This window comes from Octopus sinensis, linkage group LG4, assembly GCF_006345805.1.
Source record: "Octopus sinensis linkage group LG4, ASM634580v1, whole genome shotgun sequence".
NCBI classification, from domain to species: domain Eukaryota; kingdom Metazoa; phylum Mollusca; class Cephalopoda; order Octopoda; family Octopodidae; genus Octopus; species Octopus sinensis.
The window spans coordinates 101,681,568-101,709,067 of NC_043000.1; the positions used below are offsets into that span (position 1 = coordinate 101,681,568).

Sequence of the window (27,500 nt, forward strand, 5' to 3'; positions counted from 1 at the left end):
GTGTGTGTGTGTGTGCAATAGAAGTAGGATGGTGAGCATTCAAAGCTGGAAAGAAAAATCAAAGTGTTTCAACTCTGTATGAGTATATGTGTGCATGTGTACAAGGGAAATATGTGAATGCTTGTATGTGTGAACCAGCACTCTTTCAGTAGCTAACGATGATTGATGTCACATCTCAAAAGGCAACCGCTAGATAACATTGACAAGTGTATTAATTTGATTTACCATCCATATATATCCATATAAAATACATAAAATACTACAATTAGCCATCATTTTAGACAGCACGGGGCCAGCTAGTATATATATATACACACACACACACATATATATATATTTACATACATAGACTCATGCACTCACACAAGTGCATACATATGATAATTTGTTCTTTGATGTTATGAATAAACTGTTACACCAAGTTCATACACCACTTCCTTAAGTTTGTATGTGAATTAGGCCTTTTTCTTTTCATTTATCCTGGAAAGTCGTTTTTTTACTTTATCTTATTTTATTTATTTATTTATTTATCTATCTATCTATTTATTTATTTATTTATTGCTAAACCCATTATCTGAAGAAAGAGTTGAGTGTGCTTTTCAGTGACTGTAAATCTTTTGCTCCAACTCAACATGTAGATTTTGATGCCTCATAGCAATTTTAATATCTGTAACTCTTCTTTACTTTTAGTTTCTTGCTTTCTGTTGACTTTAAAATCAGTTATACAACTGGAAAGACAATGGTGATAAACTATAAACTATCATTCCTTCCAGAAAATAGAGGGGAAAAGTTTTCTTTCTGCTTGAACATGATGAAAACAGTCAGTAAATAGCAACATAAGAGGTTCTGATGGGGGTCGCTAGAAATATTTAATTTGGTTTCCTTGTTGAAAATATTTAGTGACAATAATTCATAAATTTAGAAAGCCATTTTAGTCTTTTATTGGTTCCATTCTGAGAACCTGCCTTCAAGGTTGAAAGAAAAAAATTTTTTCCTCCACAGGAAGCAATATTTATTTTTGTGCTAGTTAAATTAAAATTATTACAAAATTCACATGCGAATATTTACTTCCCAATCTGAAGGAAGCCTCTTGCTGCATATGTTGCTGCATATGTAGGTGTGCATGAGTGTATAGATGCTCATCAACCACCCATCTAAGTGCATGTGTGTGATTGCCATTTTACAGTGTTAAATCTTATATTACCGTTTTCTTTTACAATCAATAACTTCTACGTAAATAGGGCTCTATTCTCAGAATCCTATCTGTACTCTAAGCAATATCCTTAACTTAAATACAGTTATCAATTGAATACTCCAAATTTGATGTTAATTTCAGGATTTTCCTGTCATAAATCTGGTCCTTAACATTGACATTTTTACATAGACCTGTCATATTATTCTTTCAGATTTCATACTACCATATCTTTAATTTGATTTCAGAATTTCTTGAAATAAAAATATATAAACACAACTAAAAGCTAAAAGACATCTGCATGATATCGAGATAAATTTTATTTCATATTTTCCAAATAAAAATATCAAATTCAATATTGTTGTTCTTCTCATATACTGACAAATGTTTTAGGAAGATATTTCTGTCTGTTTTCCTCATGTTATTTTCATTCTTTTTCCTTTCTGTCTTTCTCTCTCTTTATAAACTGATTAATCACAAGCAAACTTTCAAATAATTTTCTTATTTTTATATATGCTTTGTACCTGTGTGCATATATGTGTGATATCACAACACATGCATGTGTATTAACACATCAGTTTGTTATAGTATGTATGTGTGTATTACCATATACATGTATCATAACATACATGAGTATTATAATGCAATACATTTGTGTGAAAATTATATTTGCTAGCTAAGAAAAATGAGATGTTAAACAGTAAAGAAAGGAAAAGTGATAACACACACACACACACATATACACATACACACACTGAGACACAGACACAGACAGACACAGACACACACACACACACTCACACACACACACACACTCACCACACACACACACACACACACACTAATGCATTCTTTCTCCATATATTCTAAATACGTAATGTGATTCATTATCCATATGTTGTGAGATCAAATCTTGCTATGGTATATAATTATTCCCATAAGCATTATTAATCTCTTCATTTAGCTCTCAAAACCTAGCAGGAATTTATAACTTACACTATAGCAATTTTTGTGACTGGCTTGCTGGAAAATACGATAATTAGGCAAATAAACATACCACGCTCTAAGATTTTAGGAAAATGCTTTGAGCTATACCAATGCTGTTGTTGTTGTTGTTGTTGTGTAGCAGCCCCCCCCCCTGAACATATCAATGTGGAATGTTAAAACGAATGATACTGCATCAAAAAGATTATGAAACAACTGTAATCATATGAAAGAAATACCTCCTCAATTATATGATTGTTCCTTAATCCTCATGAAAATATTTACTGCTTGTATACCCTGGATTTTAATTTGCATGGACATGTTATCTTACATCATAATTTAATTATGCTGTGAACTGATAGCTGATTCCTAGCAGAAGTGCTTATTATGAGACCTTCTTGATTCTCTGAATCCAATTCTCTACCTTATATGCATATGCACACACACTTTTTTATTTTATTTTATTTTTGTCATTCATTGGAGCGCAGTTATGCTCGAGCAGTTCCTTGAAGACTTTAACCAAACAAATCACCCCAGTACTTACTGCTTTTAAAGTGCTTACTCGATCGGTCCCTTTTGTCAAACTGCTAAGTTACAGGGATGTAAAAACACATGTCCACTGTGTCACATAGTGGGATTGAACCCAGAATTATATGTATGGGAAGCAAACTTCTAAACCACAAAGCCACAACTGCACCTATAATTCGTGTGTGTGTGTGTATATATATATATACATTTGTATATGAATGTCTACTTATGTATATGTATGTATGTATGTATACGATATTATTCATTAAAACTGTCTGACGAACAAGAATAGGGAACTCAGAGTAACAGTTCTATGAATATTTTACAACTTTTATAATAAAGCATAGTGGAGGCATGTGGCTTAGGGGTTAGGGTGTTGAACTCATGATCATAAGGTTGTAGTTTCGATTCCTGGACCAGGCAATGCGTTGTGTTCTTGAGCAAAACACTTCATTTTCACGTTGCTCCTGTCCACTCAGCTGGCAAAAATGAGTAATCCTGCGATGGACCGGCGTCCCGTCCAGGTGGGTAATTTCTATGCCACTGAAACCAGGAAACCAGCCCTTATGAGCCTGGCATAGCTTGAGAAGGAACATAATAAAGCATATTACTCTACCCTTGGTATTTGAGTACTATTTTTTCTACATTGTTTGCACTTAAGTGACTACTTATGTGTATGTATATATAAAATATATATTGATGTGTATCTGCTTCCTGCCTATTTCTTGGACTGAACCATTATATCAACACTCCACCTGGATTACCATTGGAACTTTATACTTCTTGGAATCTACCATCATGGATTTTACTGTACACGATTGTGAGCTGAATATCCTAACCACACACCTTCACAGCATATGTATAAAAATAGGATAAAACATTGGAATTTGTCACATTTCTGTCTTTTATGTATTATTTGTTCCACTCATTAGATTGCAACCATGCTGGAGCACTGCCTTGAAGGGTTTTACTTGAATAAGTCAACCCCAGTACTTATTGTTTTTTTAAAAATCTGTTACTTATTCTATTGGTCACTTTTGACAAACTGCTAAGTCACAAGGTTGTAAAGAAATCAACACCAGTTTTCGAGTGTGAGGGAACAAATAAAACCACTCATCTACAGAATTTAAGCCCAAGTGTAACAATTTTTTTTTGTCTTTCTCTTTGGTCAGTAAATGTTATTTCCTATTTGCTTCTATCTAGAAATCAAAGGAAATGACTACTGTTCCCTTCCCTTCAAACTTTGTTTTTGTGGCCTAGACATCAATGTTTTGAAACTGACCTATTTTTCATTCAATTTCAAACTGATTCAATGCTGAGTTGTTGAAGCAGAAATATCGTTATAGCAAATATTCTGCTCATATCACAGATTTGCTTGTCAGTTGCTTGACCTTAACCACTTGAATATGTCCCTCAGTGGCATGCAATTTGTGCATCTGTAATTATGATCAGTAGTGGGGGAGCATCATAGTCATATGTTAAGAGGAATTCTCTGGGGTTTGAATTAGTGTACCAAAAGCAAAGTTTAAAGGAAATATAAGCCATTTTTTCATACTTTCAAGGGGTAAGCAAATAGAAATTAACAGTTGATAAGGCAGTGAGCTGGCAGAAACATTAGCATGCCAGGCAAAATGCCTAGCGGTATTTCGTCTGCCGCTACGTTCTGAGTTCAAATTCTGCTGAGATCGACTTTGCCTTTCATCCTTTCAGGGTCAATTAAATAAGTACCAGGTACACACTGGGGTCGATATAATCGACTTAATCCGTTTGTCTGTCCTTGTTTGTCCCCTCTCTGTTTAGCCCCTTGTAGGTAGTAAAGAAATAGGCATTTTGTCTGCCGTTACATTCTGAGTTCAAATTTCCGCCGAGGTCAACTTTGCCTTTCATCCTTTCGGGGTCGATAAATTAAGTATCAGTTATGCACTGGGGTCGATGCAATCGACTTAATCCCTTTGTCTGCCCTTGTTTGTCCCCTTTATGTTTAGCCCCTTGTGTGTAATAAAGAAATAAAAAAATAACAGTTGCTACCCAAGAAAAAATTGTTTTACACAGTGTAATAGAAAACGCTTTGTCCAAGGTGTTTTGCACAGTGAGATTGAACCCAAAATCACATGGTTCTAAAGTAAGATTCTTAACCACATGGCCACAACTTATTGAAATTTAGCACACAATTTAAAAAACCCACTTTTGCTGAAGTTAATAGATATATATCCATGAATCCTATAATCATCATTATAAGTAAAGTCTGATATACAGATGTAGGAAGAATATCTTGTATATCTATTGCTATTAGTTTATATATGTCCTCAAGTAGAATATCTAACAGAACCTGTAATTCTATGTTTCTTTATTTAAATAAAATGGAAGAACAAAATAAAATTCCAGATCTTTAACATCAACCTTGCACTATTTAGTAACATACTTTATTTTGTTTTTCCTATTTCCAGGCTAGCATACTCAATATTAGTTGGTGGTGTTCTGAATTTCAAAGTCGAACATTTTCAAATGGTGAATGGATATTCAAATTTGTACTGGGGCTGGGGAGCAGAAGACGATGACATGGCTTACAGGTAAGAAGACTTTTTAAAAATCTTTTTTTTTTGTTTCTTCTTTGATATGCTTTTTGCCTTTGATATATATATATATATATATATATATATATATATATATATATATATATATATATATATATATATATATATATATATATATATATTATATATATATATATATATATATATATATATATGTATGTATATAAATATGTATGTATATAATATATATATATATATATATATATACATACATACATATATATATATATATATATATATACATATACATACATATATATATATATATATATATATACATATACATACATATATATATGTATATATATAAACACACACATACATATATATATATATATATACATATATATGTATAAATATATATGCATGTATATATATATATATATATATATGTATATATTTATATACAAACATATACATGCACATATATACATATATATATGCATGTATGCAGTAAAAAAAAAAACTGCTTTCTTCAGTATATTTGGCTGATACCAAATTCCCCTCATGTCAAGCTGTATATTCCATGTCCTCACCTTCCATCTCTACCAACTTCTTTTTTACAGTTACAATTCTCATATATATCTATATAATACTTAATCTGTAATACCTGGTGACTATCTGTACTTGATAAGATGAGTCAAGCTAAGTAAAATCGCTGGCTTCAACACATACAGGCTTGTTCTTTCAGATACTGATGCCGCTTAAAAAGCACCCATACCAGTGCAGCATTGATGCACCCATGCCGATGTTGCATAAATGCACCTATGCCGGTGGCACATGAAAGGCACCAAGCACGCTCTGTTATATAGTTGGCATTAGGAAGGATATCCAGCTGTAGGAACCATGCCTCAACAGACAACTGGAGTCTGGACAGTTCCTTGCTAACCAGCTCCATGTCAAACTGTCCAACACATGCCAGCATGGAAAGCGGATGTTAAACGATGATGATATTTGTAATACCTGATTGCTGATGTCGCTATATCATTATCACATATAGTAACTCATACCTGATGCTTGGTCTTCAAAGAGAACTTATACATGATGGTTCAATTTACTAGAGATAGCAACCATATCACTTGATTCACACAACGCCATCTTAAAAAAGGAAGTACACATTGGATAATGTAGTCTTAGATAGCCCTAAAATGCCTGTGCATGATAGTCACTGCAAGATTGCCCTTGAGGAAAAATGTACATGATCGAGATTGACTTTGGCCTAAAAACTGCCATTAAAGAAGAGAGAAAAAGAGAGAGAACTTGAATGAATTTATTAGATATGGGTGCATGGTTAAACGGTTAAAAGTGTTCTCTTTGGAATTTCTAATACCTCCATAAAACACTAGTTACTACTACTCATGCCTCCTTTATATGGAAATGTAGGAGATATAATTGATCAAAAGAGACTAATTAAATCTCTCTTCCTTGAGATTCCAAATAAATTTAGCTAATGAAGAGTTAAGTAATTTTCTTTTTAAAATAATGTTTGTGATTATTCCATTATAATTTAGATTCTGTGGTACCTATACAACATTGTACTTTATCAGGTTTTTGAACAGAATTTTTATATATTAAATATGTTTGGAGGTACAGATTACTTAAAGATCACTTATATTGATCCTTACTATCACATGGATCATATAAGCTGCTAAAACATTATTAATTGTGGCAGTATTAATTCTATCTATATTGAATAGAGGCCTATTATTAATAAAGGCACGATAGTTACATCTATCTCTCAGATAATTAGCATCATGTATGCTATTGTTAATACTAATTGGTTTGCTGCAGCTGATAGTAGCTATATTCTCAGCTAGATTAAATATGGTGGATTATGCTTTTTCACAGTATTCCTATTAAATATTTTGTTATACTTACTTGGAAGGGAGTAAGTGCCTCTTCAACATGGGGAAGAAAATTCCAAAACCATCAGAGGCTACTTGTAATCCAAAAGAAGCAAGGAGGGGTTAAACTATGGAATATTTTGCTTACATAATCTGTTTTCTTCCTATTATTGTTGTGGTGGGTGATATATCTAACTTTAGAATTAACTGTTTTACTGTCTTAAAAGGTGTAGTGATTATTATCATTATAATATTTGGCATAATTATATTTAGTCTTACCATATTTAATAAATAGAGTTATGCTTTCCAAGTTTGTAAGGTTTGAATTAGGGTTTTTGAGGGAAGTCTGTGAAAATTTGGGACTATTTTCATTATTAACATGAGATATTTTTTGCTGTGATTATTTCCCTATTATTTTTCCTTATAATTTTTCAACAACCGAAGTGAGAGCTCGGCACATTTTTAACCTGTGATTAATATTATTGCAATTTTTATGCCCTTTTGTTATTACCATCAATGAGAAATGCTGCATTGCTTTGTTTATATTCTTGAGAATAAGGCCTACTATACCAGGAATACATTACTTTTACTGAATATTCAGTTTGTATACAACATTTTTGGATAAACTGGATGATTTTTTCCTCTCTCTATACATTTTACTAACTGGGACTTCACATAGGGTGCTGACTGAAAATATCATCTGGATTTTCCCCTTCTCTTATTTTATATATCTTTTATCTTTTACTTGTTTCCATTATTAGACTGCGTGGTACCACCTTGAAGAAATTTTAGTCAACTGTATCAACCCCAGCTTATTTTCTTTAAGGCAAGGTACTTGATCTTTTTTGCTGAACTGCTAAGTTATGAGGGTGTAAACACACCATCACCAGTTGTCAAGCAGTGGTGGAGGAAGAAACACAGACACAAAGATACACACACATCAATACACACACACACACACACACACACACATACATGTCTTCAATGGACTTGTTTCAGTTTCCATCTACCAAAATACACCCACAAGGCTTTGGTTAGCCCAAGGCTATAGTGGAAGACACTTGCCTAAAGGTGCCACACATTGAGACTGAACCCCGAACCATGTGGTTGAGAAGCAAGCATTATTCCACACAGTCATGCCTGCCCTTATAGCCACAGTGTGTATGCACATGTGTATGCAATTTGTAACAAGACACATAAGCATTGGCAAGTAAGTTGCTAATTTCGCACTTTTGAAGAAAAATCCTCTGTGATATTTGTTCCTCCCATTGTTAATTCAGCAAAAACGTGATAAGTCTGTTGTAAATATGCAACCAATGATGCCTTTGTACACAAAATGTGACATAAAATCAAAGCAAATTCCAATCGCTCATAGGCTGACAACATACTCACAAACACTTCAACCTACACATACAAACATGTGCACGTGCACACACACACACACACACACACACACACACTCGCTCTATCTCTCTTAAGAAAAATGTCTCTGTAAACTAACTGATTTCTCACAATAGTGTTTTAATTACCATATTCCATCTGTTTCCTTTATTGATTTTGAAACATAGTAAATCTATTGTCCAACTTCTCTGCTCCTTCTTCTTACCAGTCTTAACAGCTCATGCACAATAGACACTCACACACATACAAACACTCGTGCACAGGCACCTATGCAGACATACTGATGCATGTGCATATATACATACAGACATTTAGGTCAGCAGGTTTCTTTTTTCTTTTTTTTTTTCTTTTAGTTTTTAGCTTGATCCTTAAATAACATCTCAACCTTTAAACAGACCTACAGACAAAGTTCGATTGGTGCTGGCAGATTGGTTATCTAGCCATAAGCTTTTTGACCCACGCCATTTTATTGAAGATATTGGTTGATAAAGCTGGGATTGGAGAAAAGAGAATGTTTACACAAGTTCCTGAAATGTCAAAGTACCAACGGACGCAAGACAAACCAACTGTTAGAAAATGAATATTATTATTGCCATTGAAGCAGATACGGATAGTGATGGGGATTTAATGTTTCATATTAAAGATTTTGTGATTTTTTTTTTTTTCTCTTTGTCATATTCTTTTCTGCTTTGACTGAATTATTGCTGAAGATATAATACTTTTGTTGTTATTATTGTTGCTATTGCTGTCATCATTGTTGTTTTTGTTTTTGTTGTTGTTGTTGTTGTTGTGTAGTCTTAGTCAACCCTGATCAAAGACACCTATGCTTAAAGCCATTCCAACAAGCAACAACTCGTGTTTTTGTTTAGTCATAATATAATGGTTCCTTCGTCAGTCAGAGTGGTCTGGTGGGCTGAAACACAGACCTGGGAACAAAAGAACAAACCAGGTTCAAATCCTGTTGGAGACAGGATTTTGGAAAGCAGCAGGAAGACACTTAGGAGTCATGACCTGGGTGGGCCTAGCTCCCATATAGTGTCAGGTCTAAGGGCTGAAATACTTGTCAGATAGGATTTCTTCCTCTGAAGATCTATCCTGTTGTGTGCTCAGAGTTTCTGTTATATATTCCAGACTTCTTTATCTGACATCCTTCTTATTTTTATATTTTCTGAAGAGTTGAAGAGTATAGTCAAAGGAAAATTTGATTGCTTTTTCTAGCAGGGCAAGTTATAATACAAAGATTTTTTGTTAGCTCATATTGTATTGTTGTTTGGCCAACCTGTATACACATGCACACACACACACACACACACACACACACACACGTTAATAATGAGAAATATTTCACAGATGGAGATTAATATATTTCTCCTGCACTACACGGAGTACCACAAACATAACAATCCTATACATTTAACTTGGTAAGTTGGGAATAATATACAGAAACTAGCAACAAGTAGCATAGGGACTTTTATGAGAACACTGGTAGCTGTTTGCCATATACCAAATACAAAGATCATCATCAGCATATTCATCATTTAACATCTGTTTTCCATGCATATATGTGTGTGTGTGTGTGTGTGTGTGTGTGTGTGTGTTTGTGTGTGTGTGTTTATGAATTTGTGATCCAGAATACTTGATGTGAAGACATGTGTTGAAACAGATATTGTTATATTTCAGCATGGATCCCTTTTTTTTTTGCCAATTGAACATATGTGCTATATATTCATTCTTCACTTGTTTATTACTGTTCTGGTGGCATGTAAAAGGCACCCTTCAAATGTCTGGCCTCACAGAGGCAGTGACAAGTGACCAAGAGCTTTAGCAATATATTATGCTTGGGACCTGTCAAACTAAGTGAGATCATAGTTGCAGTCAATGCCAATGTTGTGTAACTGGCACCCATGCTGGTGGCATGTGAAAAGGACCCACTACACTCTTGGAGTGGTTGACATTAGGAAGGGCATCCAGCCATAGAAACCATACCAAATCAGATTAGAACCTGGTACAGCCCCCCAGCTTACCAGTTTTTCAGGGAAACTGTCCAACCTATGCCAGCATGGGAAATGGACATTAAATGATGATGATGATGATGATGATAATGTGTGTGTGTGCATATGCATGCATGCACACAATTTAAATAACTTTGTCAGAGACCAGTTTTAAATTCAAATGTGGGTAAGATATTCTTCATTTTTGGTATGGAGGATTCTTCATTGGCTTCTTGGTTGATGTTGTTGTTGTTGAAAATCATAGAAAAAAAATTCAGGAAAGCAAGTCACAGAAAAATGTAAAACCCCACTAAATGAGAAAACCTGTAATCAAAAACATTCCAGTTGTAACCATCATTTTTTTACTCTGAAGTAAGAAACTATAGCCACATAGACTGCTGAGTGATTTGAGGTGGATTTTGGCTGCTATTTATAATCATAATTTTTTTTTTCTATGATTTTTTTCTGTTTTTTCCTGTGAAATTTTGTTTGTTTTTCCACTCTTTCCCTTAGCCTTTTTACCTGTATCTCTCCTGGGATTTTTCTGTGACTTTTGTATGTAACGTCTTTCCTACACCATTCTTCTTGTTATAGTTCTCCAACTTACCCCATGATTTTTTCCATGACATTTTTCCCCTCTGACTATCTATGGCTTTTTTTTTTCTGTTTTTCCCATGCTTTTTTACATATGTCTATCTTTCCTGGCATTTTTTTGGCGGGGTGGGGGTTCCTTTCCTATGACTTGTTCACACAGCCTTTTCTTCTCTGTGGCAATTTCTTCCTGTGATTTCTTCCCCGTCACTTTTTCCCTGTCATTTCTGTTCCTTCATTTTTCCATGAAATTTTCTTTTCTGTGACGTTTTTTCCAATGACTTTATTTGTGATTTTTTACCTATGGTATTTTTCTCTAACTTTTTTTCTCTGTGATATTTTCCCTGTTATTTATTTCCTATGATTTATTCTTCTGTGACTTTCATTCCTCTGATATTTTTCTTGTGATATTTTCCCTATGACTTATTTTGTGACTTTTTCTGTGACTCTTTTTTATTTTCTTGCTGGTTTCAGTTTTCTGTCATTGTTGCTGTGTTTGTAGTTTCATTTATTACTACATATGTTGTTGCTGTGTAGGGTGAAATGCAAGAAATCATAATGTGTGTGTGTGTGTGTGTGTGTGTGTCTGTGTGTGTGGTGTGGTGTTGGTGGTTATATTAATCTTGTTATTAAACCAGCAAGTTGGCAGAATCATTAGCATGCCGGGCAAAATGCTTACCAGAATTTTGTCCGTTGTCACATTCTGAGTTCAAATTCTGCAGAGGTTGACTTTGCTTTTCATTCTTTCGGGGTCAGTGAGATAACTATCAGCTGAACACTGGGGTTCAGTGTAGTTGACTTGGACCCTTCCCTGAAATCGCTAGCCTTGAGCCAAAACTTGAAGCCAATATTAATCTTGCGGTTTAACACTAGGTCAACTTTGACTGAGCAGTCTTATGATCAAAAACACTCCAGTTATGATATGACAATCCTTTTATTTATTCAAACATAAGATATTATTTAGGACACTGTTATCCATTGTGGCCTTCCTTTACTATTATCTGTTCTGACCTTTCCAGTTGCACATGATTTGAAATTGATCTGAATGCCATTTCTAATTAATCAAGCAACCATGTTGACATTTCCTGTTTGGTTTGCATCTCTCATTGGCTGGTCTTAATTTTCTGTTTGCTGTTGTTTAGCCCTAGGTCAGTCCTGAACAAATAGTTTTATGATCAGAGATATTCCAGCCATGATGAACCTGTCTTTTATTTTAGGACTATGTAGGTCAACCATTTTTGAATATGTTCATCTTCAAATGGAATACTTTTATGCGATTTTAGGGAAAGTTGGATGCTATTTCTAGTCAGTCAAACAGCCTCATATAACTCAAATTAATTTTGTTATCATTGTTGTTATGGCAGTTTTGTTGTTAATATCAATATAAATTTCACAAATGCCACCAGAGTCGACATTGCCTTTCATTCTTTTGGTGGGTCAATAAAATAAGTACCAGTTATGCACTGGGATCAATGTAATTGATTTACCCCCGCTTCTGAACTTGTTGGCTTTGAACCAAAATTCGAAAGCAAAATCAATGTGAATTCCTGTGATCTGGTGTGGTCAGCATAGCATTTTTCATCTTTCCAGGATTAAAAAAATATATTAGCATATTAGTACAAGTGTTGATTTAATTGACTTTAATCTTCCGTTAAATGGCGTAAATTTGAACAAATGCTAGAAATCATTATAAACATAGATGGCAAAAATGGCAAAATGCCAGGACAAAGGTCTTTTGGCAATCATTTTGATTTCTGTTGGGTCATCTTTGCCTGCCAGTCCATATAGGTAATAATGTGTGTGTGTGTGTGTGTGTATATGTACAAGAAGAGGTCAAGCTCTACAAGGATTAAATGGTCACCATATACATATACTACATTTATTATAGGACTGACTGTTCCATTGTACATCCACTACAGTAAATACATGACCTTGTTTCAATGTTACAAATCGATATTTGTATCAGTGCAGCCTTGGGAATGCTATTGTTGCTAATAGTTAGAAATTGTGAAGGCATGTGGCCTAACAGTTAGTGGTGTTTTACTCATGATCGGAAGATCGTGGTTTCAATTCTCGAATTCTGTGTGCTTTGTGTTCTTGAGTAAAATGCTTCATTTCACACTGCTCCAGTCCACTCAGCTGTAAACGAATGACTTTGTTTGTTCCTTCTCAAGCCACGCCTTGCTCATAAGGGCCGGTTTCCCGGTGCGTATAGGTTCCCCACCTGGATGGGATGCTGGTCCATCACAGGTGAGCTGCAAGATGCAGGAGGAAAGAGTGAGAGAAAGTTGTGGCAAAAGAATCAGCGGAAGTTCGCCATCACCTTCTGCTGGAGCTGCGTGAAGCTTAGTTATTTTTCTCATAAACACACACATTGCCCGGTCTGAGATTTGAACCCGCAATTCCTCAACCACGAGTCCGCTGCTCTAACCACTAGGCCATGTGCCCGCACTAATGAATTACCTTGCAATGGACTGGTGTCTTGTCCAGTGGATATGTTAGGATTCCAATCATTTTTATGCCACAAAATCCAGGCAACCACAGAAATGTCCACAGAGTGATAATGAGTGATTTAAAAATTGTTTGGTGGGGAGTAGCTCCTTGTATATTATGAACCAGTCACTTTCAACCATTAAAGATCCACAACACACTGAATAAGGTCCTGTGAATCAAATAATGACATACCATCAGCTTCTAAAAAATTTTTTTAAATTTTGGGTGAGTGGTTAAGAATGTAGGTTTGCAAACATGTGGCTTTGGGTTCAGTCCCACTGGGCATATAATCTTGGACAAGTTTCTTCTTCTATACACCCAGACCAACCAATGCCTTGCAGGTGAATATGGTAGATGGAAACTTCTGGCATTCAAGTGTGCTGCACTACAGTGATTTGAAATATGTGCTTTCGAGCAGCCTGTTGGTCCAGCATATTGGATACATAAATATTAAGTCAGTCAAATGTAAATTGCAGTATTTAGCATTCTAGTCAAGAGCATCTAAACTTCTTTTATTGCTATTGCTGGTCTCTTTTGCCAAACCGCTAAGTTACAGGGATGTAAACACACCAGCATCGGTTGTCAAGCGATGTTGGGGGACAAACACAAACACACAAATATATATACACACACACATATATATATATATATATATATTATATATATATATATGATGGGCTTCTTTTAGTTTCCATCTACCAAATCCCCTCACAAGGCTTTGGTCAGCCTGAGGCTATTGTAGAAGACACTTGCCCAAGGTGCCATGCAGTGGGACTTAACCCAGAACCGTGTGGTTGGTAAGCAAGCTACTTACCACACAGCCACGTTTTGCTATTTATTTTTTAAATGGTGGTGGTGGTGAATAATTTGAGGAGAGTTGGCTGCTAAATCTAACCTATGAAACAACCACATAGTGCAATGGTGGGAAACTTTTTAATGCCAGATGCAAGTTGCATGTGCATAAGAACTTGTTAGCTTAAACTGCACTTAGAACAATAATGAATCTATTGGTGTTGTTGATAATTCTGTTGCTGTTCTTTGAAGTTTGTTTCTATAAGACATAACTGATTGACCTTTCATTGGATGGAAATATTTACTACAACTGAAGAAATGTCAGTGATTTGGATATCAATCAATTAGTTCTCTGTACTTAAAACTGACATATGGCACTATGTCTTCTGGGTTCATGCAGAATGAATTTGCAATTCTTCTCAAGTTCCAAAAGTGTTCAACTTTATTTTTGTCCATTTCTGAAATGTCTTTCATGGTATAATGGACCAATTATATCAGCTTTTAAACTCTTAATTAAATTCTTTCCAATTTATTTGTATTTTCTTTGAGAATTTTCTCTAATTAGAAATTGCATGGCCTCATGTAGAGAATTGGGGTATATGACACTTTAACATCTTCATTATTGTTTCAGTTGCAATTCATTTTTTGTTTCAATTAATTTTTAAAACAAGGAAAACATGAGTAAAATAATTTTGTTATTATTAAAGTGGTGTTTAGAATTTTGAGAGATTTTAATTTAGGTCGCTTTAAACCAAGAAGGGCAGTCTCGGGTAGGCTGATATCAATAGGGTTAAAACCACTGTAAGTAATTATTGTTTTGACCAGGTGGGCACTGATCAAGTAGACTTATAACCAAAGGTATTTCAGATTGGACCATCCCAAAAGAATACAGGACTAGCCTATCCAACCAATCATTCCCTTGTTAAGATATTATGATGTAATTTGAGGTCGAGTTGATTGCTTACTCTAGTAAGGTGAGTGACTTTGAAGAAGTACTGAGTAAAATGAATGAAATAACTGCTTCTAATTAGATGTCTACATATTTTAATCATAATCAACAAAATATTTAATTTTATCAGAAACTGATATCAAACCAAGTGAGCCAAGACTCAACATTTGTAGATTTTGACTTGAAAGTAACCTGGGAAGCTGTAGCCAGTTTCACTCAAATAGACTAAAGCCTCTGATTCCAATGTTCAGGAGTAGTCTCTCTCTATCTTTCTGCTGACTGTTTCAAGTTAGGTTTGCAGTAACAGCTTCTTTAACAATAATTTCATTTACATTTAGGATGCATTACAGAAATACAGATCATCCCCAGTACTTGACTGGTCTGTAGGATTGATCTGTAGGTGTGAAGTGTTCACCATGCACACTCAGAGCATGCATGTACAGAACAGGATTCCTTTAAAAATTTCTTTAAAAACTTTCCACCTGCAAGGTACTGGTCAACCTGAGACTATAATATAAAACATTTTCTCAGGGTACTATGCAGTGGGATTGATCCTGGAACCATGTGGTTGTGAAGTGAACTTCATTACCACACAACCTTGCCAGAGCCCCTGTATAAAATTGAAATTTGGAGACTGAGAGCCATCATCTGGCTGCTAAAATTTTACTCTCTCCTTCATTCACTTGGAAAATCTGTGAGCAAAGTTTTCAAATTTACGGCATGATGACATGTTCAATGAATTGCATAAATTGTGACTTTCCTTGTTCCATGATCTGCTTTGATGCACAAATCTTTTCAAGTACTTTGTTGAAAGAATGAGAATGCCATTGCTATTCACAGTAACATTCAATGAATGCTCTGTTGCAAGGTTTTGGTTAAGCTCGTAAATCCCTTCCAGTGTATAATTAAGAAATATTTATCTCCTCAAAGAAAACAAAAACGAAAATTACAAAAACTCTTCCCAAACTAGTCGATGATAAATAGCTTTACCCACTCATGTTCCTTTAACACTTAATTGAATTTTACTTATGTATCATGTGTGAAGAAACATGGCTATTTGAGCTTAACAAAGCTTGAAAGTAATTTGATACAAAAATTAAGAGTTTCCTATCGCTTTTTGTTTTTCTCCTTTTTCTTTCTTCTTTTTTTGATATTTTCTTGATATATTGATTCTTATTCACTGCATTTTACTGCTTTAAACTAATAAGATAACTATCAGCGTGCTAAACTGTCAGTGAGAAGAGATTAAGTCATTAAATTCCATGCCAAGACTACAATCTGTATATTCTGACACATTTATAGATTTCCAACATTTTGATGGGATGTTTTATGTCTTAATTAAACATGAACATTTCAATATAAGTAACTTAGAGCTGTCTCTCATTTAATGAATGGGTGATAAAAAGTTTGAAATTTATGGTCATAATAGTTTGTAAATCTGCACAGTTCATTGTCTGATGTGACCGAGAAAGACCTTAGAAGGTATCTATTCTGACCTTGCGGTCGTTCATTGTTATTGGAATTCAACAGCAAGTAGGAAATTGCATTTGTAATTATTGTAACATGAAGTCAATAACATAATTGAAATGCATCTTCTCTGCTTCTTGGAGACAATTATCAATTGAACTGTCAGAGAGCCCTATGTGATGCTCGAAGTATGCAAATATGAGTCAAACATTAGAAAACTTAAATGACAGCATGTAAATGATTAACATCATCCTTTTCACATCTGCTTACATCCATGTTGACATGATTTATCTGAGTCTGCTATAAAGCAGCCTTTCACATGTTTAAACCCATAATGCACACTGCACCAGCACACATGTGCACACACATACACACACACAAACACATCCACACATACTATGATGGCTCTTCTGATGCATCTGCTTGTGTGTTTCCAACTACACTATGTTGTATAAGACTTCGGTTGCTTGCTCTATGGCTTGATGCTTTTCCTGTTGGCGACTGCTAATAATACTCAGCCTATGTAAATAAATAACCTTAATTAAAATGTTGTGCATTGTCAGGGTTGTTGGAGCAGCAGACAAAATACCAAGCAGAATTTCTTTCAGCTCTTTATGTTCTGAGTTCAAATCCTGTTGAGGTCACCTTTGCTTTCCATTATTTTCTAGCTCAATAAAATTAAGAACTTCTCAAGTAGCAGAGGTTAATGATAGCATTTAACCCCATCCCCTCAAAATTATTGACTGCATGTCTAAATTAGAAATAATTATGAGCTGTTGAGAAAACCTTTACATGGCTGCTCAATCTGCTAGGAATAACAACTAAATCTCCTCCAAACCACATACTACTGCCTTGCAAAAAGGGTAGCATACATCAGATAATGCATATTTAGATATCATTGCTAAAAAGAGAGGATGTCTTGGCCATAAGGCTTTTGACCATAGGTTTGCTTGATCTGGTTTGATCTTGGACCAAACTAAAACATGTCTTACTATAGTCATTCTAGATTTAGTATTACTACAATTTCAATTTTATTTATTAATCTAAATAAGAAGGAAGCACTGACATAATCTTTCTTAATCCTTCTAAACTAAGAGAGATAATTGAATGAAGATGCTATTGTTGTTGCTCTTGTTGCTGCTACTACTACTCCTATTTCTGCTGTTGTTGTTGTTGTTGTTTAGCCATCTCAGATCAACTCTGCTCCAACAACCTATGACCAAAGTCCCAAGGGTTTAATCAGCCTCGGGTTATAGTTGAATGCCCTTACTCAAGGTGATATACAGTGGAACTGAACCTGAAACTACCTGGTTGGGGGCAAACTTCTCAACCATTCAGCCATACTTATATATATATACATATATACATAGGCGCAGGAGTGGCTGTGTGTTAAGTAGCTTGCTTACCAACGACATGGTTCCAGGTTCAGTCCCACTGTGTGGCACCTTGGGCAAGTGTCTTCTACTATAGCCTCAGGGTGACCAAAGCCTTGTGAGTGGATTTGGTAGACGGAAACTGAAAGAAGCCGGTTGTATATATATATATATATATATATATATATATATATATATATATATATATAATATATATATATATATATATCAGTGTGTGGTTATTATAGTAGTTGTGACTTTAAGATTCCCTCCTAGCATGAGGCATTTATGTATAGTAATGTCCTTAATATAAATAAAATAAAATTTAAAAAATATACATATATATATGCATGTGTGTGTATATGTTTATGTGTGTGTGTGTGTCCCAGCATTGCTTGATAACCAAAGCTGGTGTATTTACATCCCCGTAACTTAGCGGTTCGGCAAAAGAGACTGATAGAATAAGTACTAGGCTTACAGCAAATAAGTCCTGGGGTTGATTTGCTCGACTAAAGGTGATGCTCTAGCATGGCCACAGTCAAAATGACTGAAACAAGTAAAAGAGTAAAAGAGAGAGTACACATAGTGACACATCATATTCCAGGCTCTGATGAAGCTATAAGGTGTTACTCAAGCATTCAACTATGAGTCAACTGCATCTAGTAGCAGAAACAGCTGTAATTTTATGAAGTTCATAAGATAATTTGTTTATTCCTTTGTCCTCTCATTTTCTTATTACCACTCTGTACTCGACTAACACTTCATTCTGAAGTATATATGTATTGAGTTCTACACCAGGTTATTAGTCTCACAATGTATAAGTGAAATATAGATATATATCTACTTGTCAAAGTTGCCGTGGGTTCAAACCGAAACCATGTGGTTGTGAAGCAAACTTCCCAACCACACAGCCATGCTTGCACTCCTATATATGCAGGGTGGCCCAAAAGTAGGTTTACAGTTATCCCGTAGGCACTTTGAATTTCTGTTAAAACATTTTATTACATTTTAAAATTTCTATCTTAAATTAACTAACTTAGCATAGAATAATGGTTTCATAGTTTTTTTATAATCAAGATCTAAACTGCTAATATATGAATGCAAAAGAGACAGTTGAATAACTGTAAACCTACTTTTGGGCCACCCTGTATATAAAATATCAAATATTATTATTAAGGTTGAAAATGGAGAGATTTATTGGATATGAACTAATTTATTAATTAATTATCCTTATTGCTTATAATTGTTTCATTTCACACCCAATTTAAATTACAAAACTTATATAAATATATGCTTGCATTTCAAAATAGCTTGGGGTAAAAATCTTCAGGTCATGAAACAGGACAATACAGAGATTACATTTTGATTGGTTGAAAAACTCCAATAGCCTAAGAATATATAAGCATGTTTATCATGTGTGTATATGAGTGTGCATGCATGCATTAAAATTATTATTTTTAATTTTAATTCAATAATAATAATAATAATAATAATAATAATAATAATAATAATAATAATAATCATGAATATTGAGTTACATTATATAAGAGTAAAAATATATAATGAATGAAATGAAATAAAAGTGAATTAAAATTTATGCTCATATTTGTATACATGCATGCGTATGTGTATATGTATATATATATATGTGCAACAAGTATGGATGTCGATTGTTTCAGCACCAATGTGTGCGTGTGTGTGTGTGTGTGTGTGCATATATGTTTCCTTCCTAAGTTACTTATTAGCATATGTAAATTAAAGTATATTGGAGTAAAAATAAAAAAATGAAAAATAGAAATAAAAATTTAAAATAAATAATAAAATTAAATAAATAAAGCAGATTGAATAAAAGTGAAATAAATTCAAGTGTGTATATGTGTGTGTGAACATATATGTGTATATGTATATATACATATTAAACAGGTATGGATGTCTTTGTTTATGTGTTATCGTGTGTGTGTGTGTGTATGTTTTCTTCCTAAGTTATTTTATTATTTCGTAAGTATGTATGTGTCCATTGTCCATGCTTGTATGGGTTGGACAGTTTGACCAGGGCTGGTAAGCTGGGAGGCTGCACTAGACTCCAGTCTGATTTGGCATGGTTTACTACTGCTGGATGCCCTTCCTAATGCCAACCACTCCAAGAGTGCTATGGGTGCTTTTATATGCCACTGGCATGGGTGTCATTTGCATGACACCAGTATCTGTCATGACTGCGATTTTACTTGGTTTGATAGGTCACGATGTTCTGGTGTTCTGATGAACTAGCTTTCTTTATAATTCTTTGTATAATTCTTTGTACTGAAGGCACAAAGCCATGAAATTTTGAGGGAGGGGACTAGTCAATTACATCGACCCCAGTGTTTCACTGGTACTTAATTTATCGATGGATGGAAGGCAAAGTTGACCTCAGTGGAATTTGAACTCATAACAAAGCAACGGGTGAAATACCGCTAAGCATTTCACCCAGTGTGCTTGTATTGTATAATGTAGAGCATGCATCTTAGTACAGACATGTAAACATAATTTATTATACACTGAAATTATTATTACATGAAGAAAGAGGTGAAATGGCTGAAATCTTGAGTAGTCAAATAAATATAATCACCTGTCATACCACCTGATTTCTTATGGTTTACATCAGTGCTCTGCAGCTGGTATGCCATGGTACACTGGTTTGCCATGAGATGATGCTAGGTGTGCCACAGTGTAACCTGAATATAATTTTTTTTGCTATACTTTTAGTTCTTGTTTCAGTTCAGATATGCTGTCAAATTTTGTAAAGAATATAAGTGTATTGCAAGTGAACAAAAGGTCTTGGAACACTGGTTTATATTGTCCTCATGAAACAATTTCATCAAGTGGATCTCCTGACTGGATCAGCTTCATGGACACTCTGCATTATACACCTTTGTATTGGATTGCTATGTGATCTGTTAGCTGAGACCATTAGAAGAGCTTTCTGTGATAACCACATGATTCTATGAATTTATATTTATTACACTACAAATAGATACACACACACACACACACATATATATATATATAATATATATATATATATATATATATAAATGTTTATATATATATATATATATATATATATATATATATATAGATGTACATTGGTATACTTTCTATATGAATATATGTATATGCATGTGTATGTATGTATTATGTCCATGAGGTTGTGAAGAAACGTGAACTAAAAATATCAATAAATCTTTTTTGTCTTTTGTACTCTGTGAAACTGGAAACTTTTCCTCTTTTTTTTGTCTTTTATTGCTATTTTTATTGAAGTGTTGCAGAATATGATGGGCGAGGGAAGGGGGATTATAATTTTTTTTTTTTTTTTGTTATTTTACATATCAATAAATTTTTTATTTATTTATTTGATTGTCAATCTAATTTTCTTCTCACCATGGAAACCATAATGACAATAATAACAGCAACATGAATCTCTTCATGAACTATAGAACGACTATATTGAAATTGCACCCGGAGAAATCTGTTTCCAACACAGAACTTGCTGCAACATGCTTTGATGTATTTAGGTAATATTCAATGAACAAAGCACTACTTAACTGGTCATTATATGCTGAAATACAGAAACATGAAATATATCAACTAGACAATATTCATACATCAATAGCAAATATATAGCAACTAGACAATGCTTGTAAGATCAATAGTGAGTTTCATGTTTTGTTTGTACATTTAGTCACAGTTAGTTGGGGTAGCACACAGCCCAAGGCTTTTTTAAGTTGTAACTACAAATGCCAGATTTAGAAAGCTGTGTAAGATATGTATATGGTTAAGAACAAGTAATTGAGACTGAAACATTAGAGAAATAATTCAAGATACATTGTTTTGGGGTGTTTTTGTTTTTGTTTTTTTTTTTGTTGTAAGTGGCAAATTTGTAAGTACAAATTTGTCACTTGCTAATTGTGGTTTAAGAGTTAGAGATAGATGACGGCAAAGTGTGCATGGCATTGTGGATAATGTTCTAACATGTGTGTGTGTGAGCATATAAATAGACACTGGCATGATTGTGTGATTAAGAAGTCAACATCTTAACCATGTGGTTATGGGTTCATTCTCATTACAAGGCACCTGGAGTGAACGTCTTCTGCTATAGTTTTGGACCAAACAAAGCCTTGCGAATGGATGTGGTAGATGGAAACTAACAGAAGTCCATAGTACATATAGGACTCTGTGTGTGTGTGTGTGTGTGTATCTGTGTGTGTGTGTGCGTGTGTGTGTGTGACTGTGTGTGCGCGCATGTGTGTGTGTGTGTGTGTGTGTTTAGGTAGTTCTCAGTGTATTTGTATAGTTGTATTTCTTTGTCTCAACATGGTATAATAGTTGTAATCAAGCATCAGATCATACCAATGGTGTTTCTTGTTTCCAGTCTTCCATGAAAACATGTCTGGTCATAGGAAAATATTAGCTGGTTTGAAAATAGGTTGGGGTTGACAACAGGAAGAGCATCTAATCCAGTTGTAGAAAATCTGCCTCTCTACCTGACCCATACAAGCATGGAAGAGTGTATGTTAAAATGATGATGATACATACACTTGTATGTAAGTGCTACCTCTATTGTGTGAAACTAAAGAAGTGTGTGTAATTCTTTTATAATTTTACTTCTTTCAGTCATTTGACTGTGGCCATGCTAGAAAACTGCCTTAAAGGGTTTTAGTCAAACAAATTGACCCCAGGCCTTATTTTTTTTAAAGACTTGTAATTATTCTGTCAGTTTCTTTTGCTGAACTGCTAAGTTATTGTGATGGAGGGACAAACACAAAGACAGACAGACACACACACACACACATACACACACAACAGGCTTCTTTCAGTTTCCATCTACCAAATCCACTCACAAGGCTTTAGTTGGCCTGTGGCTCTGGTTGAAGATACTTGCCCAGGGTGCCATGCAGTGAGACTGAACCCAGAACCATGTGGTTGGGAAGCAAGCTTCTTACCACACAGCCATACCTGTGCCTATCTATGTATTTTATATAACGTCTATTACATTTTTTAGGCAAATTACTATATGACCAAAACCAGAAAATAAAAAGTTTTATTAGCAAATTGGTACTGAATTCTAGACAAAATAAAAACTATTTTTATGAATATTGTATCAGTTGGTCTTCTGTTTGTTACATCAGACTGAACTTGAGTGACATTTTGAATTTCCTGATACATTTTACTTAGTACAAAGTCAGTACTCAGTTTGACACTTATACATGAACTTGACAAATTAATGTTCAATTCCTATGGTTTGTTGTATGGTAGCTAAACTGCATGGGATTTTTGTTTATTCATCAAGATGTCATCCAATGCCAACAGAGGTTTCTTGCACATAGAGATTGCAGTCTAACATGAAATTGTTTTAATACTTGGTAATCATGATCTGTGAAGGTGCGTGGCTTAGTGGTTCAGGTAATCAGCTCACAATTGAAAGGTCATGAGTTCGATTCCTGGTGATGCATTGTATCCTTGAGCAAGACGCTTTATTTCACATTGCTCCAGTCCACTCAGCTGGTAAAAATGATTTGTACCTGTAATTCAAATGGCCAGCTTTGTCACATTCTCTGTCACACTGAATCTCTGTATGTGTGTCTGTGGAGTGCTCAACCACTTGCACATTAATTTCACAAGCAGGCTGTTCTGTTGATCAGATAAACTGGAACCCTTGTCATTGTAACTGATAGAGTGCCAATCTTGATCTCCAACTTAACTGTCATATTTCCTTTGAGAAAATCTCTTATAAGGACTTGGATCTCCATGTTAATTTGGAGATCAAGATTATATTTTGGTAATAATTCTCCTTCTGTTGCTCTTAATTATTTTTTTAATACTCCCATGGACTATTTCTGATACTAATGCCTGAATAGATACTGAGCTTCTATATATCATTGATGGAACATTCAGCTGTTATTGCGCTACTGGACATCTGTCACTGAGGAACTCATGGCAGGGTGAAATCATGAGATCTAGCAGTTCTGGTGGCTGTAGCAAACGATTCAGTCAACGATATAATTACATGTACTTATATTCCTCAAGAGTCATTATTAGAGATTCTCTCAAAATAAATAATACAGTATTCTGTAGTGAAGGTGCATAGCTCAGTGGTTAGAGTGTTAGGCTCACAACTATGAGGTAGTGAGTTCAATTTTTGGACCTTTACTCTGTATTGTGACACAACCTCCGCATTAAGTTAGAACTCAAGATTGCCATTTTAGTAACAATACTACTTCTGTTGCTGCCAATTAACAACTTTTAAAACAGTTTCAAACACTGTTAAAGCAATTTTTGGACTGCAGCCATGTTGGGGGACAGTCTTGAAGGGTTTTAGTCAAACAGATCAATCCTAGTACTTATTTTTAGGTCTGGTACTTAGTTTAGTCAAGTTAAGCAGTGGAGTGGGGAAGCGTGACAACCACACACTCAAAGACACACTTACACACACACAAAGACACACAGACACACACAGCCACACACATACATGACAAATTCAATGTCTCTTGTACTTAAGTTAGTGTTGTTGTTTTTGCCCCCAAGTTAGCTTCAACTGAGTAGATCTATGATTAAAAGTAGCCCAAACTTGAACATCCTGTCTTTTATTCAGGCACAGTGTATATAAGACTACATTATTTAATGCTCCTATTTCTAGCAGGTCCGATAGTCACACAGAGATATCCTCTTGGGTTAGAGAGATTAAAGTACACAATTAAGATATAATGGGTTATCTATTATATAAAATCCATTCTATCTGTCTGTGTGTGTATCTTCTAGGATCTCAGGCATCCTCCATCTGATTGCACTCAAATTTGATATGTAGATATCGACTGTATCAGGGCGTGTATAAGTCTTGAAAATATTACAAAAATCGATTCCAGATGAGAATGCGATTGATAAAGCCGTGGAAATGTACATTTGTACGCACAAGTACATCAGCTGTTGTGACGTACTTACTGGTACTTTAAACTCTTCGGTTGCATATTTATGTGAATAAAATCGTTTTTCTTCGGAATAGAAAAAAATTCTATCTTTATTTCTTCTTTTGCTGGTGTCTCAAATTTAGGTTAAATCAGTGTTTCTCAAAGGGGAGACATATGGGATGGTCGTACAAGTTGTTTTGAGAAAATTTGGTTTAAATATTTGACAATTCAGCATCAGGGGGGCGTTTTGCTCGTTTACCTATATTTTGTTAATGTTTGGTGCTGAAAGTTTTGATGTATAGAGAGATTCTGTGCATGCAGTTCTAAATAGTTTGAAATCAGAATCCTGTCATGGTCTTATAAAAATTGGGTGACTTATATATAATAAATCACCATGTAATTTTGGGATTTGGGACCAGTGGCACTTGATTCCATTCATTCGGCCGTGGTTTGATCCACTACTGTATGAAAGCCTGAGCACTGCCAGTGTATCTGTGCAGGTGGTAGGCCTACCTGACCATGTTGACCAAGTGTTGTGTCAGAAACTCAATCAAGGACACAACATGCTACTTGGTCCAGGAATCAAAGTTGTGTGTGTGTGTGTGTGTGAGTGAGTGATCATGAGCACAACACTTTTAACAACTAACCCACATGCCTCACGTGCCTTCATAAATGTGCAACATCAAGGTACCTAGTTATATACCAACACTGTAACCAAATGAAGGTGCATGGCTTAGTGGTTAGAGCCTTGGATTCACAATCATGAAGTAATTAGTTTAATTCATAGACCAAGCTGTGTTCCTGAACAAGACACTTTATTTCAAATTGCTCTAGTTTATTCAGCTGTAGAAATGAATTGCAACATCACTGGTGGCAAGCTTTATCAGCTTTTGCTTTTCCTTTGGACAATATAGATGGTGTTGAAAGGTGAGGCCAGTATGCAAAGGTGGGGAATTGCTGGCCTTTCATAAAAACAACTTTGCTTGGGCTTGTGCCTAGGAGGGGAACTTTCTAGGTGCAATCCCATGGTCATTTGTGATCATAGGAGTTCTTTACTTTACTAGTTATCCACAGATTGGAGTATGATCCAAATGTATACATCACCAGTCAAGAAGGATTTGCAAATCTTATGAGTGCAGCACCTTCCTCCTCCTCCTCCTCCTCTTCATCATCATCATCATCATCATCATCATCAACATCTTGGTGTTGTGACATCAAACAAGAGCAAGATGACAGAAAGTAATAGACAAAGTAACTTGGCGCATAGGTTCCTGCTGAAGTAGAAAGCGTCATACACTATCTTTAGATCAGAGCCTTACTCAAAGTGCTCACATCAGAACAAACTCTATGAAAGGCTCCCAAGGGCCAGGTGTGCATGGAGATGGTGGTAGTGTTAAAGCAGAGGGTAGATTAGGTCTATCACCTTTGGTTTTGTATTTTCTCTCTTTGTTGCATTAAGATAGAATTTAAATGACTTCAATTTCATTGATGAATTGAGTTTTATTGCATCATTCTTCCTATTTATGTGTAAAAGAACTAAAATAAAATGAACATTCTTATTTATTTTCTATGAATTTCCACTTTGAATCACTGTTTCCATTTAGTTTCTATGGAAACAATATAAATATTTATATATTAACTTTTGATTCTACCAACTATTTTGTTATTTTTTTATAGTTACAATGCTTTATATCAATCCATTTAAGTGTGTATATGTGTATGGGTATGTGTGTGTGTGTAGATGCATGCACCTATATGCATAAATAAATCTATCTATCTATATGTATATATATATATATATATATGTGTGTGTGTGTATATATATATATATATATATATATATAAGTGTGTGTGTGTGTATTCATTTGTTTCCTGGTGCATCTATATCCATCAATAAATATATTTGTTTTTCTATTTATGTAATTACCACTGTGTATATATATATATGTGTGTGTGTGTGTGGGCACATGCATGTCCATGTATGTTTGTGTGTGCATGTGTGTGTGTGTGTGTGTGTGTGTAGCTGCATGTGTATGTAAATACATTTGGATTATAAATCTGGTGCAGTACTGCTAAACCAAACCTTCTGACTTAATCTTCTATGAATATATTTATTTTGTAAAAATATATCAAGTTTGCATCAAGCAGCATGGGGCATGAGGAATTTACAAATATCTGTTTCCATCTCTCAATCTCTCTCTCTTTCCCTCTCTTCCTCTTTCTCTCTCACTTTCTCTCCTCCTTATATATGTATGTGTGTGTGTGTTTATATATCTATATATAATGTATGTGTGCTGTATATGTAGATATATATTATCTATATATATAATATATATACATGTGTATAAATATATATG

The 27,500-nt window shown here is 34.6% G+C and overlaps 1 protein-coding gene across 1 annotated transcript in view; it reads left to right on the top strand.

Annotated features, from left to right (window-relative positions):
- Positions 1 to 27,500, top strand: part of LOC115210886 (beta-1,4-N-acetylgalactosaminyltransferase bre-4) — a 969,826-nt gene that overhangs the window by 771,385 nt on the left and 170,941 nt on the right. The window contains exon 3 of the mRNA XM_029779657.2: positions 5,152 to 5,274. Within this exon, the coding sequence (XP_029635517.2) occupies positions 5,152 to 5,274 (123 nt within the window). The remainder of the gene's footprint in view (positions 1 to 5,151; positions 5,275 to 27,500) is intronic.